The 22103-nt window shown below is 43.9% G+C and overlaps 1 protein-coding gene across 1 annotated transcript in view; it reads right to left on the reverse strand.

The window, feature by feature from the left end:
- Positions 1-22103, reverse strand: part of LOC107302913 (monocarboxylate transporter 2) — a 231803-nt gene that overhangs the window by 6283 nt on the left and 203417 nt on the right. The window contains exons 3-4 of the mRNA XM_015832075.1: positions 15701-15844; positions 12153-12965 (exon numbers count right to left, since the gene is read on the reverse strand). Of these exons, the coding sequence (XP_015687561.1) occupies positions 12153-12965; positions 15701-15844 (957 nt within the window). The remainder of the gene's footprint in view (positions 1-12152; positions 12966-15700; positions 15845-22103) is intronic.

A 22103-nucleotide genomic window follows, 5' to 3' on the forward strand; every position in this document is an offset into this window, starting at 1 on the left:
AGCCAAGCTTTCGTCAGAACCCGTCTGACATCATCAGGGCGTTAAAACAGCAGTCTGGGAGAAACCCTTATAAAGTGTGTGTGTCAATTGCTTGCATCCGGCTTCTGCTACGCGTCATCGGACCCAGCTGCTCCTGCCGTGCTAGAGGCAAGGTGCCTACTCCCGTGTAGGGGGTCCCTTTAAGTGTTTCAATGACTTCTTCCACTCCCGTCCTCCAGGTGGGCGTAGCCCTTTCTATCCCCCCGTCCGAAGCATGCTGGTTCCTTTCTTCCTCCTTCTTTCACCGCTCAAGCGTGCCATTTGATTCCCCCCCATGGGGGCTGTCTCTAGTCCTCCATCCTCCCCCCTCTCACTCACTCTCTCCACCCCACCCCCTCCCTTGCCCCCACTATCTCTCATCCCTCTCTCTCCCCCCTTGCCCCTTCTTCCCTCTCCCTCCATCCACCTCTCTCTCTCTCCCCTCTTGCCCTCAACAGACTGTGTATGCGTGACATCCAAACTCCTTAACCTTCGTGCTGCAGCGCTGATTCCTTTCTTTCCCCCCCTTCTCTCATCCCTCAAACGCATTTCCGAGGGCCGTTCCCCCACACACCGGAGTTCTCCCTTCGTGTCAAATCCGGAGGGGGTGTCCTGGTTAGCTTGCCTCCTCAGCCACCTGCCAGTTCTCTGTCCATGCTTTTTAACGAATCCCCCCCCATTCTCATTCCCGTCCTCCCCACCCAAGGAATTCTTCCATTGTGGTGGTGGGCATTCTTCAATCATCATCCCCCATTCCTTATCCATATCGGCCAAGGGGGAGCTCCTCCTGTCACCACAATCAGATCCTCACACGCTCACCAATCCTGCCCTCTGCGAGGTCATGTTGCCATCGTTGATTCAAGGCAGGATCATCCCGTACGACGTGCTGGGGGTCATTCGAGGATACATCGGCCCAACCATGCTGGGGGTGGTGGCTGTGACCTTTCTCTCTCGACCGTACGGGCTGCGCCTAGACCTCCTCCAGTGCCGGTTACTATGCCACGCTCTGTCTGCTGTGCCTGGCACATATCAACGTGCCGGTTAACAGAGTCCTCCCCTGAAAACCAAGCCTCTTTTAACAACCGGCCGCCTTTCGTAGCATCCGTTGCAAGTACTCGCGTATGTTCAAAATCAAAACGGTGGCCATATTCGGCCATGTGTGACCATATCTGTGAGTACTGCTCACCCCTTCTAATTGCCAACTTATGTTCATGAAGGCGGGTCTTCAGCCTTTTTGACGTCTCGCCCACATAATGACTCTTGCAATCCATACAGTTGATTCTATACACCACCGCTGATCTTTCTGCGGTGGAGAGTGGATCCTTTGGGCGCATGATCTTTGACCGTAATGTCTGACTAGGCCTATGAGTCACTCAGAGGCTGCATATAAGTTCCTCCCAGAAACCGCCTTTTCTGAACCCTGATGATGTCGGGAGTGCCCAACGAAAGCTCGGTTACATTGTATTTTATTAAATGTTTTTAATTGCTTTTAATGCTTTTAGATGTTTTTAAATGCTTTTAATTACTCTCTTGGTGATCAGTGTTATTTATTGTTTTAAAATGAATGTACCCAAGAGTCAAGTTTTTACTTTGATTACTAGTCACTCAGAAAACAAATATCGTACCTCTACGGGGAGGAAATCCACCATCTGACCAGGACCTATGAAAAACCTGAAGTCCAAAGAGCTTCCATTTTATGTGACCTCGCATTCCTACGCAACTGCCGAGATCAAAATTTAACCCCCACATGCTTCCAATTGAAATTCCACTCCAACTCTGCAGCCACCAAACACATCCTGAAAAGAACAGAATTGGCCCTAATCAGAAATGAACTTCACACAAAAAGATTCCTCCTAGACCAAATCAACAAAGATCTCCTCACACTTCATCTCAAACTCAGCAACAAGATCCACTCCGCACTTTGGGACAAATCCAAACAACTCACTGTCTGGAGAGCCGAAACAGAGACCACCCTCAAGACAGACACACACACCAACAAACTTTGAAGACTACAAGAATGCCAGAAACAAACCCCTCCTCCCTCACATCCACACATGAAACAAACAGTGCATAACATCTCAGATAGGATCCTCACCAAAGCCGAAACCAATGTCCCTTTCCAAAGGATTCAACTTTGCAGTCGCTCCCAAACACATCCCCACTGAAACCATTATATGCGGAGTTGAAACCAGCCTGACCAAAATCAACCCCGACGANTTCCTGGGTATGAACATATTTTTAAAAGACAACAAAGTGATCACCAGGAAGTATAAAACAATACAGTTTTAATAAATAAAACCAAGCTTTCGATGGCCTAAAACTGCCATCATCGTCAGGGTATAATCAGGATGCTGGGAGAGCTTGCTTATAAATACAGTCATGTCTGCGCACGGCTCCTAGATCTTGTGACAGGTCCCGGCCAGCCAATCCTGGCCTCATCTGCAAACCGAGTTAATTCTTCCTTACCTCCTTTACCTACATGTGTGTTGCCGCCCTCCTCCCTCCTTTTTTGTGTCTGTATCTCAGGTGGGCGTCCTCTGCTTTCCCAGGCTGGAACACGCCTCCCATCCTTGGGCTGATTCACCCTTTCACGATCCTTGGGGGCCATTTCATCTCCACCCCTTTGATGTTTATCATGACTACCCCCACTTTCCCTTCGGTGAAGTCCAGTCCTAGGGATCCTGCATCCACTTACAACCTCCACTGTGTTCTTTCCTTCCATTTCATTGATACCAGTCCTAGGGATCCTGCATCCACTCACAACCTCCACTGTGTTCTTTCCTTTCATTTCACTGATACCAGTCCTAGGGATCCTGCATCCACTCACAACCTCCACTGTGTTCTTTCCTTCCATTTCACTGATACCAGTCTTAGGGATCCTACATCCACTCACAACCCCCACTGTGTTCTTTCCTTCCATTTCACTGATACCCGTGCCGTTCCTACCTCTGATGGGGACCTTCCTCCCGTCCCTCCCACCAACACCCAACCCATCACCCAGACCAGTCCATAGGCTCCGTTGTTCAACCGTGGGGGTGGTGGGCGTTCCCATGGGCACCCGTTCTGATACTACATCCGATCGGCAACCTCCCTTCTCTCCTTCTACGGGGCCCGATGCCATTCCTAGTTTGCCGGTGGCTTTCTCCTCCTCACGCCTTCGCTGCGCTGCTGCCTGGGAGCGCGTTACTGGTCCTATGGTGGAGCAGCCACGGGTGTTAGCCCCTTGCGTGTCCATCGGGGGTGTGGTTATATTGCACCAGTCCGAACAGGTGCGGTGGCATGGTGGGGGTCTCAAAGATGTTACCTCCCCCTTTCTTGCTGTCTCCACTGTCGTGTCCTGGGCAGGGGGGTTTGTACGGCCCCTGGGATGGTAGCCATTCCATCCCCCGAGCGGCGTGCATACTGTCCTTGCTCCCAAATGCTGGTCATGGCGCGGAGGGCTGTTCAGTAAATCGGGCGGAGGGGCATTGAAATCGATGGGTTCCCTTCACCGAAGGGAAAGTGGGGGTAGTCATGATAAAAATCAAAGGGGTGGAGATGGAATGGCCCCCAAGGATCGTGAAAGGGTGAATCAGCCCAAGGATGGGAGGCGTGTTCCAGCCTGGGAAAGCAGAGGATGCCCACCTGAGATACAGACACAAAAAAGGAGGGAGGAGGGCGGCAACACACATGTAGGTAAAGGAGGTAAGGAAGAATTAACTCGGTTTGCAGATGAGGCCAGGATTGGCCGGCCGGGACCTGTCACAAGATCTAGGAGCCGTGCACAGACATGACTGTATTTATAAGTAAGCTCTCCCAGCATCCTGATTATACCCTGATGATGATGGCAGTTTTAGGCCATCGAAAGCTTGGTTTTATTTATTAAAACTGTATTGTTTTATACTTCCTGGTGATCACTTTGTTGTCTTTTAAATATATATATATATATATATATATATATATATATATATATATATATGTGTGTGTGTGTGTGTGTGTGTGTGTGTGTGTGTGTGTGTGTGTGTGTGTGTGTGTGTGTCACCCAGAACATTATGCTTGGGCTTGGAATGGTGAGATGGTTAAAAGGCCCTATAAAAACCACGTTTGGTTGGAATCACCTCATGATTTTTCTCGCTTCTTGCAGGACAAGTCATATGTCATAAATGTTGTTTTAACAGTATTTGTGTATATATGTTTGTCTGTGTTGTTCTGTGTTATTTCCAAGACTTGAAAAAGGGTCAAACCCTCTTTGATAACAACATACCAAAAGGCCTTATTTAAAAAATTAATGGTTTGCCTGGAGAAAGTGTGAAATGAAATATTTGTATGTGGAATTGTTTATGCAAGCAGTTAGAAAGGAACTGAATGAGTTTATTTGTTGATATCTAAATGTGTGTTAGCCCTCAAACCCCACCCCCCACCCTCTTTCTCCCAGGCTGTGAAAGAAATAGTAAACTGTAGATTTTATTGTTGTAAAAGTAAATTGAAAAATAATAGTAAGTGTTTGCATGAGAAGAGTTCTATGGAGGATGTGTGAGAGAATTTATGGAAAATGCATATGAAGGAGAGAAAACTATTTTTTGGTGGTGAGATTTTTTTTCCCTGTCTCTTTCGTCTCTCCGCTGGCTGTGTTGCTTTAAGAGCGAGAGAGACAGAAAGAAGAAGGGGGAGCTGTTCGTTTAAAACTTTTTTTTCTGCTTAGAATTGCGATTTGAGAAGGGTGGTGTGGATGCCCGCTCTTGCAGTTTCGGCTTGCAAAATTTTTACTCGAAAGAGAAAACAGTAATTGTTGGACAATATTTTTTGAGGGGGACAATTGTTGAGTTTAAATTGTTTAGTTAGACCTATATATCCATCAACCAAAAAAACTGACTCTGAATTGTTTTGCTTAGATTTGTAAATGTTTCACTTATTTATTGGAAATTTGGTTCCATCTGAATGGAATTTGATTAAATTGGATGCCCACTCTCAGGAAAAGTTTGCATTTACTGTGCCTGCAGTGAATCATTCAGAACCTAATAAATGTTATCACTGGACAGTTTTGCCAAAAGCAATGCTAAACAGTCCCACATTATGTCAGTTTATCTTGCTGCAACATTGGCTCCTTTTCGCAAACGTCATCCATTGGCTTTGGTATATCATTATATGGATGATGTTTTAATTGGAGCACCAAAGATACAATCTAATTGGCTTTCAGAAATACAGTTGCATTCTCCCTATCTTTATTTAGGGCATAAAATGTTGCAATCTTATTCTGCCCCAGCTTTTCCTTGTTTGAGCCTACCCAAAATTATTTCATTGGTCAATTTACAGCAATTGTTAGACCCCCTAACTTGGGTTTGCCCATATTTTTCTTTGCCTATAAATTTGCTCAGTCCATTATTTGATTTATTGACCAAAGGAAAACAACCTGGAGATCTCATTGTAGTTCCACCTGCAGCACTTGCCACAATGGAACAAATTAATGACATCATGAGTACTCAATTTGTGGACAGAATTCCACATAAAAATTGTCAGTTAACACTTTTAATATTTCCTACTAGTAAGCTACTTACAGGAGTATTATCTGTGATAGAAGTACAAAAAGTATATTGTATTGAATGACTTTACTTACCCCACACCCCATCCCCAAATGTTTTATTTTTATCCAGGTGGTTGCTGAAATAATAACCTTAGCTTCCCGTTGAAATGGAACTGATTTAATTAATATTGTTCTTTCTATTCCAAAATCTGATTTTCAATTTTATTTTCAGAATAACTTATCTCTTCAGTGCTCTTTAACTGACTATATAGGCTGTATTTCATATCATCTGCCTAAAGATCCTTGACTTGCTTGTTTAATGACTTTTTCCTTTCCTGTATGCCCATTGCTTTCTCCTTCTCCCTTGCCACAAACTCCTACTGTTTTTTCCGATGGAGGGAGAACGAGAGGAGCAATTGCTTACAAGGATCCTCATGATGATACCTGGAAAGTGTTCTACACTGCAATACAATCCTCACCACAATGCTCAGAATTAGCTGCTGCTATCTTGGCTTTTCACACCTTTTCTCAACAGTCTTTTAACTTAATCTCTGACTTTCATTATGTGTGCCAACTTATTTTTAATCTTCCAGGTGCTTATATCATGCCCAGGATCGACCCCAATCTCATGACTTTGTTTTTCCCTTGACAGCAGCTGCTACAAGACTGAAAGCATTTATATATTATTTTTCATATACGCAGTCACTCCTCCCTTCCTGGGCCTATTTTTTTTATGTCTTCCTAATCCCCATGGTTTTGCCTCTAATCAACTATGGCAAATGGATGTTACCCATGTTCCCTCTTTAGCTCCCTGGAAATACATTCATTCATCTATTGATACCTATTCAGGAACAATTTGGGCCATGCCTCAACGAGGAGAAACAGTTGCACATGTTATTTTTCATCTTTTTTCGGCCATTACAGCCCTGGGTAAGCCCTCTTCCTTAAAAACTGATAATGGGCCAGCCTATTCTTCAGTGGCCTTTTTGCAATTTTGTACAACCTGGAATATTGTTTTTACTCATGGTCTTCCCTATAATTCCACGGGTCAAGCCATCGTGGAACGTGCTAATCGGTCCTTTAAGGACTACTTCCACATAAACAAATAAAAAAGGTTGGATCTAGGGTACCCAATTTGTCGTGGGTAACACAACAGGTTCAAAAAGTATTATTTACATTACACCAATTGAATATTTCCATTCAAAATTCCACCACTTATCAGAGACACTTTCAACAGAAAACAAGCTTGCCTCCACCTCTGGTATATTATCGGGCTTTACCAGACAAAGCATGGATGGGACCGGTCCCTCTGATCACTTGGGGGCGAGGCTATACTGCTGTGCTTGCTCCTACAGGACCTTTGTGGATTCCAGCACATTACGTTCACCCAGCCAGGGATGTCGTGGCACCAGTCCCTGGACCCGGTCCCAGAAATGGCAAGGGTGACTCTACAGATGGCACAGCGACCAATCCGATCCCGACATGCCAGTCGGCCAGTGACATGGGGAGATGTGAAGAACTTGACTGCCAAAGCACAGGCAGTGCTGCAGCAGCAGCAAGTAGAGCAAACCCACGAGAACCTGTGTGCTGCCATTTTTGCAGTTTTAACTGCAAATTCCTTAGCCATCATTTGTTTGTGTCTGATCGTTAACATCTGCCCTTTGGCAACAGCAGCTGTCATCCCACCCAAACAATCATTCGAGCAACGAATGAAGCAAAATCTATGGGTGCAGCTGGCAAACATCACACAAAATGATGTCTTTTGTTTATCTGAAGCATATGACATGGAAAATTTGCTTTCTACATGTTTAGTCCTTGTTTGCACCCCTTCTGCAGTAATTCAAAACTTCACTGGCTTGAGCAGAATTTTATTAAATGGGAACTTTAACTATAAGGCTATATCTAGATGGGGGGGTTACTGCTTATTATCCACTCCCTGACGCTATTGCTTTGCACACTCCGGTGGTAGCAATCCCTGCAAATATAACATGTGCAAAAATAGTTAATTGTACTTCTTCAAGTAAAAAACCTCACTGTCGTCGCATTAGTTCACCTGTTTTAAACTGCACAGCTTTTGAAGAGACTTCCTTTCATTTTGGACATGTTTGGCTACTGCAAGGATGGTTTTTTACATGTGGTCAAGAAACTTTTAATTATATGCCTGCAAATATTAGTGAAGCGCAGTGTTGCTTCAGCCGGCTAATTCCTGTTTTGTTTTCCAAACAACAAGTTCACTCGAACCGTTCTCGACGTGGGGTCATGCTAGACAGCACTTGTGACTCTGAGACAGCCTTACTTAATAAAGCAGAATATGTGGCACTGACTATGTCTCTAGTGGGTGTACCAGGACTTGCTGTTCATGCTCACCTCAACATTAATGCTATTGCATATAATTTAGCAAAAACAATTAATGCTACTTCTTCAGCTATGTCAGCAATCAACCATGAGCTGCAAGATTTGAGAAAAGCTATTTTGCAAAATCGCACTGCTAACGATTATTTGCTTCTGCGTCAGCATTTGGGTTGTGTAAGTTTTCAGGGAATGTGTTGTTTCAATATTTCTGATAATTCACAAACCATCCAGCACCAGATTAATATTTTACACAATTTGGTCTCTGATTTGAAAATTTATACTTTAGGATCTTGGTGGGTGCTGTTTTGTGCAATATATTCCTTCCTTTTGCAATATATGTATCAGAGCTTTTAACCCCAAATTCTCTCCCACATTGCCTCAGGGTCAGGTTTATGCCCTGTATAAACAACTGCAAGGATGCTCCTCTCCTGATTATAATCCTTTTATTAACCCCTCTTACGACAATATTTCATCTAACAAAACAAAAAAGAGTGAAATGTAGAGATAGGGGCCAGGTAGAGGTCGTGAGCAGCAAACTGCCCTGCCGAAGCCTGCGTGTCTCTTCTCTTTACATGATCTCATCCATTCACATCACCATGGCAATGTGGGAAACTACCTCAGGCTGGTACAATGACCTCACCTGCCTGATATCAGCCTGGTTACATCAACAGGATGTGATAGAAACTGCTCCCTGGCTGGGCCTCCTAACTTATATTTTCTTAATGATTTCACCAATAGAAATGCTGTTACTATGCTGATGCCATTTTACTTTATGCTATTTGAATACCTGTATATAAGGCAATAAACACTGCGAAAGCAGTCAGCCATATTTGCACCCTGCAATGACTGAGCACTGATTACTACAATGTAGTGTACAACATTCTGCCATTCTGATGAGTATGTCATTAGCTGGCTATTGGGTGGGAAGTTGCCACTGTCATTCTGCTGTGATTTGTGGGGACTGAACAGTAAGGTTGCAGTTGGATTCTGCCTGTTCAGAATTACTATAACACTTCAAATATAACCCAACATTATGATGGCTCAGTGTTACAGGATCACTAAAAGCCAATGTGGTTATAGGATTTATTTCTTTATTCAACTTCTATCTGCCACAATCAGAATGGAATAGAAAGTCAAAGCAGAGCTTTATTCTTAGTCTAACTTTTATTTATTTAGTACAATATTACCTATAGTGATCAGCAGCAGCTCTCCAGAATTACAAGCAGGAGTGTTTGCAGCTTTGTCTAGATACAAAGACTGAACAAGAGACTTCTCTATACATAGTATGTTCTCCACCACTAAGATATGACAGAAGAAGTTGGGAACTTTTAGTAAAACTTTTGGAGTATTACTGAGAAGTCTAAAAAAGCACATTTACCTGAAATTCAGTAATTCTGGCAGCCCAATTAATTAAATGGGTCTGAAACAGCAGCTTTGACATGTTTGAGGGACTGAGCCTTGTTAAATGTACACATTGTGGATCAACTCCATTAGCTGGACTGTGTAATGAAATTCTACTGAAAGGAGACTCTCCCCAACATTGATAATTAATTAGCAGTGCTTTTTTTAATGCAAACATGCTTAGTCTTTATTTAGGTAAGTATTATATTATTAAAAGGAAATACAGACAAGGTAAATTAAAATTTTAATTTCTGTCCCTTGTATCAGTGATAAAAATGATATCTTCTAAGTACATGATAGATTGATTCTGCCTATATACAACTGACAGTAATTTTATATATACCATAAATGTAATAATGGTAAAATAGCTGAAGAAGATTCCAAGATGCTTCGGATCAAAATAATGAAGAATAGTAGCACCTAAAAAGGGTCTGTCATAAATCTAATCTGGTGTTTTAAAAAGTAATGGGGATTTGGAGGGCATCCAAAGAGCTCAAATCCATGCTTTGCCCAATGAGTACATCTGTGCACTCACTGTAAATATATGAATTAAAAGAAATCTGTGCACTCAAGATTCCAGGCACATTGTTGCACTTGCTCAGATTTATAGACTGCATTGATATAAAAAGATTTTCAGGCATTCACAATATACATGCAAACAGGACAAAAAGACAAACTAGGCTACATGGGGTGAACTTTTGGGTGCAACCCCACTTGCTGCTTATATAAAGATTTAAGGAATGAACTTTAAAAAAAAACAAAACCTATTTTTCACATTAACTCTCTGAAGGGTTTGCCATCAATTTTATAGGAATAATGCTAAACAGAGCCTATAGTCCAGACATGTCAAACACAAGGCCCGGGGGCCAGATGCGGCCCGCAAAGTGGTTTCATGTGGCCCACGAAGCCATCCTGGAAACAGTGAGGGAACGGCCCCCGCTGCCTTGGCCCTGGCTGGCCGGGAGCCAATGTACAATTTTGTGGTGGCCATCTATGCTGAAACGCATTCAGTCTTAGCTCCACAAGGCCATCCAGAAACAGCAAGGAACCAGCCCCTGCCGCATTGGCCCCACCCCCTGGGTGCATACTGGGGAGATGTCACCCTTTGTGAGGAATGAAGAAATGCATCATGTCTTGGTGCTTGCCCCAGTCCCACTCCCTTCGCCAGAGACCCTCAGATCTGTCCCACTCCTGCCCAGGCCCCCACAGCACCCTTGTCGCGAACGATGTAGAGCTGGCCACGCCCACCCAGTAGGCCACACCTACTCCATCCATGCCCACCCAGTAGGCTGCACTCACCCTGGCCACACCCACCCGGCCCCTGAGGGCAACCGCAATGCTGATGTGGCCCTCAATGAAATTGAGTTTGACACTCCTGTCATAGTCTGATAACTCTCTTCTTACCTGTCAGTACTATCTGGTCATTGTTAGAAAAGCTATAGTTTTATTAAATAGCTATTTTTTGTAGTCAACAAGTAACTAGAAATTCTGGGAGTTGGAGAACTGACAAATGTGAAGCCACCTGACTGGGGAGAGCTGATTAGAATTATTATAGTAGAGTTTTGGGAACTGGATGTGAACTTGTGTAAATAAATAATAAATAGTATATCACATATACTAAAAGTATTCTTAAAATGTCTTAGCAAAACTCATGCATAACCTAGGACAGTGGTGGCGAACCTATGGCACACGTGCCAGAGGCGGCACTTGGAGCCCTCTCTGTGAGCATGCGCGCCATGCCCCAGAGATGGCAACCAACGCTCTTCAACCAGCTGCCTGCTAACTCACCGAGGTCCCACGTAGCCAGATGCATCCCAGCATGGCTGGTTTCCCTCCCCCCTGTCCCATCCCTCTTGGCCTTGCATGCTCTCCTCTTTCCCGGGCATCGCCTCCTCAGCTATTGGTCGTCTGTCCAGCTCAGAGGCAGCTTCTCTGAACTTCTGGTGCCGGACTCTGGAGCCCCAGAGTCCACCGGTCAAGGGGCCGGCAGGCTGTGGCTGTTGACAGACACTGTTGGCCCCCATGCGCTCGCTGGCCTCTGTGTGCGGGGGCTGATGGTGTCAGGCAGCAGCCGCCCCTGCCCTGCCTCGCCTTGCCTCGCCTAACCCCGCAGGATGAGCCTCCTGCCCACTGCCCCACCTGCCAGAGACCCCCTGGATCTCCCCAAACCCTGCCTGGCCCCCACAGGCATCCCTCTCCATGAGCAACATCGAGGTGACCACGCCCACCTTGGCCACACCCACCCAGTCTGCCATGACCACAGCCACGCCCACTGTGGGCCACGCCCACTTGGCACCTGGTGATAAATAAATGGGTTTTGGGTTGCAGTTTGGGCACTCGGTCTCTAAAAGGTTCGCCATCACTGACCTAGGAACAAAAAAGAAGTCAGAAGTCTTAATTCTAGAAAGATAGATGGATAGAGATGTCACATCTCACCAGGGAGAACTATGTTCCTTGAGTTCTTTGCAAGCAAATAAAAAAATAATTCTTGCTAATAATTCTTGCTAATAATTCTTACTAATAATAATAGTAATAATAATAAGAAGGGAAGAAGGTACAGATGTTAGAGAGAAGAGAATCTCCTTTAACAAAAATGAGCAATTAATTGAAAGTAGGATCTATTGGAAAGACAGGAAATATATTGGACATCCTAAAATATAGTAACATTTTATATTGACAGAAAGAAAATGAGTAAATGAAGAAGCATATGGCTAGAGATTGAATCCAGGAAGCAGTAGGATTGGAATGAAATGGAATGGGGAAAGTAATTGCATATCTTTGCACAAAGTACCAGGTCAATGTTTTGGATACACATTCTTATTATACAAATAGTATAAGATGTCAATTGTATCATCATCACCTTCATCATCTCCATACTTACCTCCCATAGGTGGGCCTAAAAGGACAGGACAGCACTCCACAATTGTGACGAGTCCTACTGCACTGGAGAATCTTGGCGCACCAACAAGATCCATCAATGTCTCAAAAAGGACACTGCTAACCATTCCAAATGCAAGTCCAAAAAGTACAGCATACACAACCAGTCCTGTATAGGTTTCAGCCAATGGGCACAGGATGTGGCAGACTCCATTGTACAAAACAGCAAAACTAAAGAAGTACTGGATTTTGGGCCGGATGTATTTGGAGTTTGCAATTAAACCCATTGATGGCCTGGCAAACATATCTACAAAAGCTAGGATAGAGAGTAAAAAAGCTGCCGAATATTCATCAATTCCTTTGTGCTTGGCATAAGGAGCTAAGAACACAATTGGGGCAAAGAAGCCAAGAAACATGATAACATTTCCAGACAAATAAATCAAAAATCCCCTGTGTTTGAAGAGGGTTAAATCTAAGTATTTGTTGATGGTTTGCCAGACCGATTTCTTGTCATTCTTGTGCAAAGTGGAATCTTCAGTTGCTTTTTCCACATCTTTTTTGATGGGCTGAACAGGTTTTGGTCCAACAGGTCTCATAAGTGACCCAGCCACACAGCAATTTAAAAGAAGTCCTCCAAGAATGAGGAAACTTCCTTTCCAACCAAAAGCATTAAAAAGAAACTGATTCAAGGGTGCCAGAGTACTTAGAAAGACAGGACTTCCCGCCATGGCTAGTCCATTAGCAATGGGACGCTTTTTATAAAAATATTTGCCAATCATCGTCAAGGCAGGTTGCAAGTTGAAAGCCAAACCCAAACCTAAAACAATAGAAGAAAAAAAATAGAACTTTACTGCATTTAATACATTGCAACAAATCTCTCCAATCAATCAAAATTGCCTCTCCGATCTCCCCCAAATGTGAAAATGCCAACTTGTAGGCATTTGAAAGGCCTTGCAAAAGAGCCACTGGCACTGGCAGATAAATACAAAAGGGCATTGCTTCCCACATGCTTTAATGTCACCAATATGACACAGTAGATTTCACTCATTTTCTTCTATGGAGATGCAATAAAAGCAAAAGCTTTAGCAATGGCCAATCCAAGTTGCAGACAACAAAATAACAGGGGAACGATGATAACAAGACCTTGAAGACATTGTTTGTATATTTTACTATGCTACAATCCAATTTGCCCTTGGTTCATTGCATAGAAGTTATTAAATGTCACTTTTCTATAAAAAGGGCAGATTTTAGAAGTCTAAATCCTCTGCTTTTAGCTTTATCCATTGCTTAGGTTTGAATAGGAACACATAAAATAAGCTTCAAATGTTTTCACCATGAAGTCTGGAAATACACACTAGTTTTCTCTATGCAGATACAAGGATCTCTGCAAGTAGAGTAGAAGGGACTGGCCCAAGCATGCAAACAGTCCATTCACCCCACATATCATTATATAGCATTAGATATAAAAACATCAGGGAGCCTATTTTTCCCTATTCTACCCCCTCTATTATTAAAGAAGTTTTTTTTATGAAAAAATATATAACTTATATAAGATAGTGAGTTTGTGATAATGAAACAAATTTTGCTTTGTTTTGCTTTAGTTATATGTTAATAATATGCCCTATCATTTCCTGTCAACTTTATTTTTCAATTTTAATTGTCATAATCATAATTCAAATTTTCATCAGACTTGTTATAGATCTTTCTTTGGATAGAAAGGTATCCTAAAACGTGTTCTGCATTGACTTAATTTGTATTCCTCCTATGGGATTTCAGCAGTGGTAGGATTCAAATATGTGAACAACCAGTTCTCTGTGTGGATGCCACTTCCGGAAGTCCATTCTGGGCCTGGGCAACAAAAAATTAGCTATCGGTTCTGCCGAAGTGGTGCAAACTGGCTGAATCCCACCACTGGGTTTCAGACAACCAAGTCACTATGGCTGAAGTTGGTATACACAGGCTAAACAGGTGAGTGTGCTGCAAAAATTCCTTAAAAAGGCAATTAGTTTAAGCTGAATCTTGGAGCTGGTTATGATCCAACTTGCCCAAACTGTGTATTTGAAGTGACACAAAAATTGTAACTATAATGTCATATATACAGTATATATAAATTATCAATCATGGACAAACAATCATCATGTGTGAACCAGTGACTATTGCATAAGTATGTTTGGTAAAGTTGTTGCAACTTTCCAGAAAGTAGCTGATCAACAAAAAAAAATGTTTTGAATATATTTATAAAGCTATCAATGCTTTAACTTTGAGAATTCAGTGAAAAGGAAATTTTATTAAGAGGGACCATATATTATATGTTATATTTGGGTTTTAGTACATTGTTTCATTCCATTTAAGTCTGCTTCAAACCTTTTAGTTAGAACTGCCTATTCATCAGATGCCCCAATAGGCCACTTTTAGAATAAACTTATAACTTGGTAAAGAAAATGGGTTTTTGGCATGTTCTCCAAACTGTGAATTCTTTATAAGGATACCTATAGCAGGGCTTTTCAACCTTTTCACCCATTGTACCACTTTTAGGATATGGCAATATCTGAGTACCACCAGTTGCCTAGCAAGGTGTCAAAAACTTGACCAAAAAAAAAAAAAAGGAAAAAAGTGATAAAAGTACAGGTTGTCCTCGACTTACAACAGTTCGCTTAATGACTGTTCGAAGTTACAATGGCACTGAAAAAAGTGCCCCCCAAGCCACAGCCGAGCAAGACACCTGCCTGCCAACCCAGCAGCGCTCTTCCTCCTGTTCAAGGCTTTCATTGTTGTGAGCATTTCTGTTGGGGATTGGCAGTGGAGGTGGGGTGGGGGGGTGTTTGGTTTTTATTCCACCCATCTGCTGGGTGGTTGCAGCAGGTGTTGGTCACTTCACATGACCCTGGGACACTGTGACCGTCATAAATATGAATCAGTTGCCAAGCATCTGAATGTAAATCACAAGACCCAGAAGATGCTGCAACATTCCAGCTGATCGGCGCTTCTTCTGGGCTCAGCAGAAGTGCCAGGATCAGCACCGAGCTCCAGCTGGAGCCTGGCCCTGATCCTGGTGCTTCCACTGAGCCCTGACAGCCCCGAAGAAGCGCCGATCAGCTGGAAACGGTACTGATCCTGGTGCTTCCGCTGAACCCTGACAGCCCTGCAGCTTCAGCCATCTCTCGCTCAGGCTTGTGCGGTGCTGCCTCCGGTTCAGCTCATTCCCCTCCCCCACTACTTTTCTAGGATGGTCGCGTACCACCTGCCAGGTGTCAATGTACCACAGGTGGTACCCGTACCACTGGTTGAAAAGCCCTGACCTATAGGGTAGAATAATGAGAAGCTAAAAGAACCTGTATAAAATTGAAAGTCAATGATTATGATAAATATTGCCAGGAACCAATCAATTATTCTCTTGTAATTGCAAAGCATTGCTGAAAGAATTATGCAAACCTTGCAACATCCTAACATGAAGGAAGGAATGATCTAATCAATCAATTAGATACAGAATCCAAAGGTGAATGCTGAAGAAGAATATCAGGAGAAACAAATAAAATGATATTGTTATATTACCTCCAATTACACCGACACATAGGTAAAGTTGCAAGACGCTGTTGCAGAACGAAGAGGCAATCATTCCAAATGAAGCCAGTATCCCCCCAGCAATCATGATTGGCCTACTGCCATATTTGTTCACCAAAATACTGCTTATAGGGCCTATAGACAGGAGAAACAAAAACAAAAATTGAGCTATTTTCTGAAGATTAAAAAAGAAGCATGGATCTTTTCAGTGACTGAAATAAAGACTTTGTGCTTAGCTCACAAAATGTTCACTATATACTTATTAACATCACTCACTATTGACACAACATCAGATAAGCATGCATACACTCTGGCAACCCAATCTATATATGCTGGAGCTTTCTGTGAAGCAGGATGAAGCAATTGGATACATATAGTAGGGCTTTTCAACCGGTGGTATGCATACTACCTGTGGTACTTTGCCACATGGCAGCTGGTACATGATTGCTAGCCAAGTGTAGCAGGGGAGGGAAATGAGCCGAAGTGAGCCAAGCCTAAGGGAGAGGCAGCTGCAGCTGCATGACTGTCTGGGATTGGCAGAAGCCCCAGGAGCCGGCAGGGCTCCAGCTGATTGGCTCCAGCTGATTGGTGCTTCCGGAAGCAGCTCGGAGCTGGAGGTGAACCGAAGAAAAAGGGGGGGTGAAGAGAGGAGAGGCTATAAAAGGAGGTGGTTTGGGTGGGGGAAGGGAAAACAAGACAACAGGAAAGGTTTAATCCCTTTAAACAAATGCAATTAGTTTTACCCTCTTTAATTGAGTCTGTCTATGGCTTTTAGAAAGTTTTCTTTGAAGGTAAACAGACTTAATTTAAAGCTAAAGCTTTTCACAATTGCGGGAGCCTTTCAGTCTAGAATTGTAACATTGTGACACGTGACATGCCTGAGGCAGCTTAAAGAAAAAAAAAACCTGGAGTTTATGTTTCTTGCTTTGCACTTGATTCCTGTGTCTTTAAGGGTACAGGGAAAAGCTCAGAAGGGAGAGAGGAAGAAGGGTCTACCAGCTAGCTTAGGAGTCTACAAACTTAGAAACTTTAAGACCTGTGGACTTCAACTCCCAGAATTCCTCAACCAGCCATGAGGGCTGAGGAATTATGGGAGTTGAAGTCCACAAGTCTTAAAAGTGCCAAGTTTAAAGACCCCTGAACTAGCTGGTAGTGGTACATATTAATAAACATGGATAAATTCATCATATATTTGTCAGTGCAAAGTGAAAATGATTCAGCAAAGGAACAGCCACCGAAGAAATTAAAACTGGTACTTTTTATTTTTTTTCTACAGTTTGTAATATTTTATTAGATTATAGAATAAAATACAAAAATACAAAGCAAATAGTAGGACACAGTGGGGAGGAAAAAGGGAGAAAAAGTGAGGAGGAGAAGGGAAAAAGAACAGACTTCCTCTGTTGCAATAGAAGGAAGCATTAACATTGAACCTCAACTTTTTATTTTTCCATAATATTATAAACTAGCCATTTCTATAACAACAAATGAATCTAATCAGTAAAACCCCAAATCCCCCCCTTTTTAGTCATCAAGTTTTTGACACCTTGCTAAGCACTGGTGGTACTTAAATATTGTCATGTCCTAAAAGTGGTACAATCTGTGAAAATGTTGAAAAGCCTGACATATAGCACTATGAGATATGTGTCTGGGACACCTTTCCTCCCCTACAACCAGGGTAGAGCAATTCCATTGGCATCCTGAGAAGTTTTCCATCAAAGACTTTACTGTCTATCAGGTATAATAAGATTTTGGCAGTATGTCCCTTTGCTTTTTTCCCATTGCATGAAGTTTATTAGTTGTAGCTCCCCTTCCTCCTTCTTTTGCCATTCTTTCTACCCAAAAGGATAAATTACAGCTAGATATGGATGCTTAAGTTAAGACAGGTGTGTGAATCAAAGAAGTATTGATTTGAATGGCATTGTCAGGACCGCTTCAATACCTGATCCCAAGAAAGCAGAACTCGTCGAAGCAGCTCTTCCAAAAGGAGCTTTTATTAGGAGAAGCTGATAGCAGGCATACTAGACAGGCTCTGAGGGTTTCCCATGTAGATCGATAGGTTAAGTGTCCCCAAGCAAACCCCACCCCAAAGTTCATCCAGACGGTTCAAACCAGCCAATCCACAGGTGTTAAGTCCATCGTGGGAAAAGGGAGATAACATCGGGTCGGCTCTGGTTGCTGCAGCGATGTTTAGATGACTCTTCGCACTTCTCTTGAGAGTGGAGAGATAAGCCAGTTGCCGGAGGTTGCATTCCTTTCTTCCTCCCCCTTTGCTAGCTGACAGTTTAGGGAGAAGAAAGTACAGAGAGAAATAGTGCAGGAAAGCGAAGTGTTACATTGTAGTGACAGAGGAAGCTAAGGCAATAAGCCCGCGATCCTTCCCCCTCCCCTCTAGGAGTATGGCAGAACCCAGGGAGAGAAGAGAATGGAATTTGGGTCAGAGAAGAAGAGCAAGGGAAGTATGAAATCAGATAGATATGGGTTCTGACATCCTGCCCCCTTAAAAATATGAGAGATCAATCTATTGAGAGACAAAACAAATAATGAGAGGTTAGTCTGGTTTGTTAGTGTAGTCTGTGTGAAACTTTCTTAATAGGTTGGGGGCTCTAATGTGACATTTGTGCACCCATTCATTTTGGGAAGAGGGAAGGTGCTTCCACGTTGCTAGGTATTGAGTCGCTCCATGGTATTTTCGGGAGTCAAGGATTTCTTTTATTTCAAAATGCTGCTCCCCCTCAACCATAATAGGAGGAGGCATTCGGGTGATGGCTGGTCATAACGGTGATCGCTGTTTTCATTTTAGCAGACTGCAGTGGACGATAGGGTGAATCTGCCTGAGGTTTTTTGGTAATTCTAACTTTACTGTTACTGGGTTTATGATTCTTTTGATGGTGAATGATCCCACGTATTTCGGTCCTAGTTTCTTGGATGGCTGCAGGGATTTTAGGTATTTTGTGGATAGGTAGACCATTTCCCCTACAAGGAATGGTTTTGGTTCGACTCTTTTCTTATCTGCTTGTGCTTTATAGGCCTGTCTAGCTTCATCTAGCGCTTTTCTAACTACTGGCCAGGTGTTTTTTAATTGTGCGATCCACTCCTTCAAGGAGGGAATGGCCGGTTCGGTGGCACTTAGTTCTGGCATGGTGTTGAAAGTTTGCCCTGTAGCTTCTTGGAATGGGGTATAGCCCATGCTGGAATGTACTGCATTGTTGTATGCCACTTCTGCGAAAGGGAGTAGGTCGGTTCAGTTCATCTGTTGGAAATTAATAAACCATCTTAGCTATTGTTCAAGTACTTAGTTCGAACGTTCCGTCCCCCCATTCTTCTGAGGATGATGACTAAATGACAGCCCCTGGATTGTCCCCAGAAGGGATAGGAACTCTTTCCAAAAGTCCAATGTGAATTGCACCCCTCTGTCCAATATTCTGCATTGGGGTGTTCCATGCAGTCTATATATATGCTGGAAAAACAATTTTGCTAAGGCTTTAGCGGTGGGGATTTTTAGACAGGGGATGAAGTGTACTTGTTTTGAGAATAAGTCCGTGACCACCCAGATTGCTGTGTTTCCATTACTTTCTGGTAGCTCTACTATGAAGTCCATGGAGATTTCCTTCCAGGGGGCTGAGGGGTTTGCCACTGGCTGTAGCAGTCCGGGAGCTTTTCCTTGCACTCTCTTAGCAGCTGCGCAGGTTGGACAGCTGGTCACATAGCTCTCAATGTCCTTTTTCATAGATGGCCACCAGAACTGTCTTTTTACTAGATGCAGCATTTTCACGAATCCAAAGTGACCTGCTGGTTTTGTGTCATGGCAAAGTTGCATAAACATAATCCTTTGGGTCTTTGGGATGTACAGTTTCTCCCCCACCCACGGAAAGCTGTCAGTGATAGTGCATAAGTTTTTGGGGCTCTGGAACCATTCATCGGTTTCTAGAGCCTTCCTGAATTTGATCCCTGCTTGGCTGCTTTAGTTTTGCTTGGGCTCTTGTGGTTACTTGCGCTGCCAGCTGCGCTTCTGGCATGAGCAGTTTGGAGATGGTTGGCCAGGAGCTGTTGTACTGGGGCATGCAGGATAGGGCGTCTGCCAGGAAATTCCTCCCCCCTGGTGTTTGATTGTGTACGTGAACCAGTGGAAGTGTTGTGACCACTGGTCTTGTTTGGGGGTGAGCTTTCTGGGCATTTTTAGGGCCTCCAAGTTCTTATGATCCATCCAGACCTGGAAAGGGATTTTATTCCCTTCCAGAAAGTGCCGCCAGGTGAGGAGTGCCCATCTCACAACGTATGCCTCCTTTTCCCACACCGCCCAACATTGCTCCATGTCAGAGAGTTTTCTGGATGTGTAGGCACAGGGTTGCAAGTGCCCCTTGTCATTTTCCTGTAGTAATACTGCTCCTACTGCTACATCACTTGCATCAGCTTGGATTACGAACAGCTTATCTGGGTCGGGGTGTTTTAAGACCGGTTCAGCCGAAAAAAGCCTTTTTAGTCTCTCAAATGCGGCTTGACATTCCATCGTCCAGGTTAGTGGCTGACTAGGTTTTACTGAGCCTCCCCCTTTTGTCTTTAATAAGTTTGTGATAGGCAGGGCTATCTGGGCAAAGGAAGGGATGAACTGGCGGTAGAAGTTAGCGAACCCCAGGAAGCTTTGTAGCTGCTTTCTTGTGCGGGGTGGTGCCCACTCTAGCACTGCCCGGACCTTTTCGGGGTCCATCTCTATGCCTTTGGTTGATATGCAGTAGCCCAGATAGTCAATTCTCTGTTTGTGAAACTCGCACTTTGACAGCTTTGCGTAGAGGTTGGCAGCTCTCAGTTTTTTCAAAACTGCTCTAATTTTACGTGCTCCTCCTTAGTGTCCATAAATATAAGGATATCGTCTAGGTAGACAAGGACCCCCTTGTACTGGTGCTCCCTCAGTACATCATTGATCAGCTGCATGAAGACCGTGGGGGCTCCCTGCAGCCCAAACGGCAAGACCTTAAATTGGTAGCATCACATAGAGTAGTTGAACGTGGTCTTCCACTCGTCCCCCTCTTTAATCCTAATGTGATAGTAGGCTTCCCTTAGGTCCAGTTTTGTGAATATTTTACCCTTTGATAGATGGGACAGCATGTCTTTCATGGGGAGATGGTACAGGTTGCTTTCGCCTATGGTGTTCAAGGTGCGATAATCCACGCACATGCACAATGTGCCGTCTTTCTTTTCCTTGAACAGGACTGGGGCCGCTACCTTTCTTGGGGAAGCTGGCTCAATGAAGCCCCTCTCCAAGTTCTTATCTATGATTTTTTTTATTTCTTGTAGCTCCTCAGGGCTCATGGAGTACAATCTAGGCTTTGAGAGCTTCGCTCCTGGCTTGATTTCTATAGCACAGTCTGTGGGATGGTGAGGGGGTAGCTCGTCTGCCTGCTCCTCACTGAAGACTTCGGTGAGGTCCTTGTACTCCTCGGGTATTTTGGACAATGCTTTTTCCTCCCCCACTGCTGCTTTTTCCAGAGGGGAACTCTCGGGAACTCCCTGGGGTGGCAATCCTGTTTGATCCCCTTTTGGAAACCTGAGTTCCGCTGTCCAGGGGCTTGTCCTTGGAGTTGTCATCTGATGAGTTGGACGCTCCCATGGTGTAGACCAGGGTTCCCTTCCCCTGTTGGGTGTAGGGGGAACTTGATGGCCTCAGTGCCCTTCATGGCCGTTTCTCACGGCTTGGCGGGCGACTTCCCTGATTCCCGGCTGGTGTCCGGTCGGCCTTCTCCTGGGGGTTCCTCGAGCGGCATTCTGCGGCACGATGCCCCTCTTTCCCACAATTGAAACAGCCGGTGATCTTCTTGGCTGTGGGTTGAGACTTTGCGGGCTTGTGTGACAGCTCAGGGGGTTATCGGTTCCACGGCTTCCTTCTGTGATGTCTCTTGAGCAGGTTAATCTCAGCTTCCTCTGCCAGGATGTACCAATCGTGCAATTGGGGTGGGTCTCCCCGGGAAGGCAGGTATTGTAGAGATCATAATTCAGTCCATCCTTGAAATGGCTAAGCAAGATGTCTTCCAGCCAATTCAGCTTGCTAACAATGGGCTAGAACTCCTGGGTGTACTGGGCTACTGGGCGTCTGCCTTGCTTCACTGTCTTAATCTTGTCGCGGGCCTTCCAGTCTGCCAACAGGTCCTTGAAATGTCATCTAAGGGAGAACATGAACTGGTTGAAGTTCTGGAGCTCTGGTGTGGCCCTTTCCAGACTCCCTAAATCTTTTTTTGCAATGATGGAAGATCTGGAGTTGGTGGATGCTTGGAGATCACAACATATGAATGAACGTGATTTTACTTTTTTCTCTCATAGACATGAGTCTTTTTCAAGGATTGATTTTGTTCTGACTTCGACTGACTTGCTTACTGCCTGCAACAAAACAAAAATTTTTCCC

Source organism: Protobothrops mucrosquamatus, unplaced genomic scaffold (assembly GCF_001527695.2).
Source record: "Protobothrops mucrosquamatus isolate PMUCROS unplaced genomic scaffold, P.Mucros_1.0 scaffold_298, whole genome shotgun sequence".
In the NCBI taxonomy this organism is placed as follows: Eukaryota; Metazoa; Chordata; class Lepidosauria; order Squamata; family Viperidae; genus Protobothrops; species Protobothrops mucrosquamatus.